This window comes from Dermacentor andersoni, chromosome 3 (genome assembly GCF_023375885.2).
Source record: "Dermacentor andersoni chromosome 3, qqDerAnde1_hic_scaffold, whole genome shotgun sequence".
NCBI classification, from domain to species: Eukaryota; Metazoa; Arthropoda; class Arachnida; order Ixodida; family Ixodidae; genus Dermacentor; species Dermacentor andersoni.
This window is the reverse complement of record NC_092816.1, coordinates 55,526,625-55,528,848: the sequence shown is the minus strand read 5'-3', so window position 1 is coordinate 55,528,848 and position 2,224 is coordinate 55,526,625. Positions and strand designations below refer to the sequence as shown.

The window sequence follows — 2,224 nt, the reverse complement described above, 5'->3', positions numbered from 1 at the left end:
TTTAGCCACACGGCAGCGCGCAAAGCTCCCACCACTGCGATGCAGATGCCGTGCTCAGGAGGGCGAGCCATAACTTCAGCATAGCTTCGGAAATGGCGTCGTGTGCTGTACTCGGTAGGCTAATGATTTAGCTGTGCCCCCAAGTCCTGCTTGCTCAACAGGTGCACAGTCGGGACATCGATGCCGCTCATTGAACTGGTGTGACCGTGTTAAGCTATAGAGGGATCGCAGCGGCTTCGCTTAAATTATCGCCATAACCGCAAGTTGATTTTTGCCGGTCTGAAATCGGCTCATCTATGACGCTGGGCAAAGCGCTAGCTAGTCCCGTCTAAAACCATTCGAACTTGGCAGTTCAGTGACTGAAAGTACGCAATCGTTGGACGTACCAGTGATTTTATCAAGACTGATTTAGCAGCAGAAGAGCCAAACGTCGCAACCGCTTAGCCGACGGGCAGATTGCTTTCGGTTAAACGGTACATATATAACTCTTTCATTCGTCTGAAGATACATGCGACACGGTCGAAGATGTTGTTAAAGAATTTATTTACATTCATCTATTATTCTGCTTTGCGGTGATGTTACAGTGTTCAAGGTTAAGGCAGTTCTAACCTGACAGAGGTTCCGGCCGTCATTTGTGCCGCCTGTCCGGACATCACTGGAACTAAAAGCTAAGAGCCGTGCCATTACTATGCAGCATTGCTTACAAGGAAAAACCAGCGCTCGGAGTGCGGACGTGCAAGCAGGACAAAGAATAATGGATGGCGAACTCAACACTGACACCGGACAAAAGAATCGCCTATCAGGCTCCGCAGTGTCCCGTTACTCGACCGCAACAAGACAGGAAGTGAAGGTAAAGGACGTGGCTGGTCCGCCATGGTCTCCCGTTTCCTTGCAGCTCGTATACCTACGCCACATGACGTCCGCTGTACGTACGCCGGGCACAGCAGCAACGGCAGTCCACGTCTTTCTCGTCTGGCGGGAGGACGCGCACGCGGTCGACAATGACGCTGCAGATCAAGCTCTCGACTCTGCTGCTCCTGGTAGCTACTCTGTGGCGGCCCAGTTGCCAAGAAGCGGCCAAGGAAAGCTCCAGCAGCGGGGCCAAGAAGGCCGAGCCCATGTCGGGAGGCATCGCTTTGCCCGACCTCTACCTGTGGAAGGACTCCGGCCTCTCAAGCGACCTGTCCCTGCCCGACGCGCCGCACGCGCTCCTCGACGTGAACTACGCCGGCATGCTCGTGTCCGAACTCAACAAGACGTACACGCTCGAACAGACGAAGGACGCCCCGGAGGTTAGGCTGCGGGGCTACCTCAGGTGCGGCTCTCCGTACTCGCTGCTCATGGTGGATCCGGACGCGCCCAGCCGGAAGCAGCCGGAGAAGCGAAGCTGGCTCCACTGGATGGTGCTCAACGCGCCGAGCAGTGAGCGCTTTCACGACGGAGACGTCGCCATGCCGTACAACGGTCCGAACCCTCCCAAAGGGTCGGGACCTCACCGGTACGTGTTTCTGGTGTACTGTCAGGACGGGGCGCATCTGAGCAAGGAGGAGATGACGCCCAAGGAGAGGCCCAGCTACAGGATCACTGAATTCGCCACAAAACTGGCCACGAAGATGCCCGTAGCGGGCTGCTTCTATTACGTCGAGAACGCCTGAGTGGAAGTCGGCGTCGCAAGACACCTTCAAGCGCGTGGCGAGTATGCTGCGGTGCCGAGGCGCATCAGCTGAACCGCCGAGCGTACGTTGTGCGACCATGGCCGTCGCTGAACTGTGTAATACACCCGAAAACCGTTGGTAGAGCAAGTTGGTACGATAAAATTTTCAAACAAGAGGCAGTGCCCACGTCGACTGTTTTCCTATCGTCTGTACGTCTTTCCTGGGTATGTGGCAATAGCAGTGTACATCTTCGTAGACCTGGTTGCCAAAAGAAACACGTTGAAATGAATCGGCCTTATGCTGCGAAATGTTTTCTTTCAGTATACTCATGCTAGTCTCGTTATTTTTCGCGAAGACGCCATTGCACGCTTAAATCAGATCACGGCCCCGATTGACCCAGACTGGCTGCGACCACGAATCGCAGGAGACTGAGGGCGCAGCACAATGTATTTGTAGAGTCGCGCGACACTGCCAGAATTTTTGCATGCGACGCATCATCCGACCTTTCAAAAGTATTGAAAGTTAGGGTAGCTCGTACGGGTTCGTTGCTGGCGTAATGGCGCCACAGA

At 54.7% G+C, this 2,224-nt stretch overlaps 1 protein-coding gene across 1 annotated transcript; it reads left to right on the top strand.

Annotated features, from left to right (window-relative positions):
• Positions 1-655: 655 nt before the first annotated feature.
• Positions 656-1,830, top strand: LOC126520820 (protein D3-like). Its single transcript, XM_050169614.3, has one exon. The coding sequence runs from the start codon at positions 1,002-1,004 to the stop codon at positions 1,653-1,655; it is 654 nt and encodes a 217-aa protein (XP_050025571.1). The 5' UTR covers positions 656-1,001; the 3' UTR covers positions 1,656-1,830.
• The last annotated feature ends 394 nt before the right edge of the window (positions 1,831-2,224 follow it).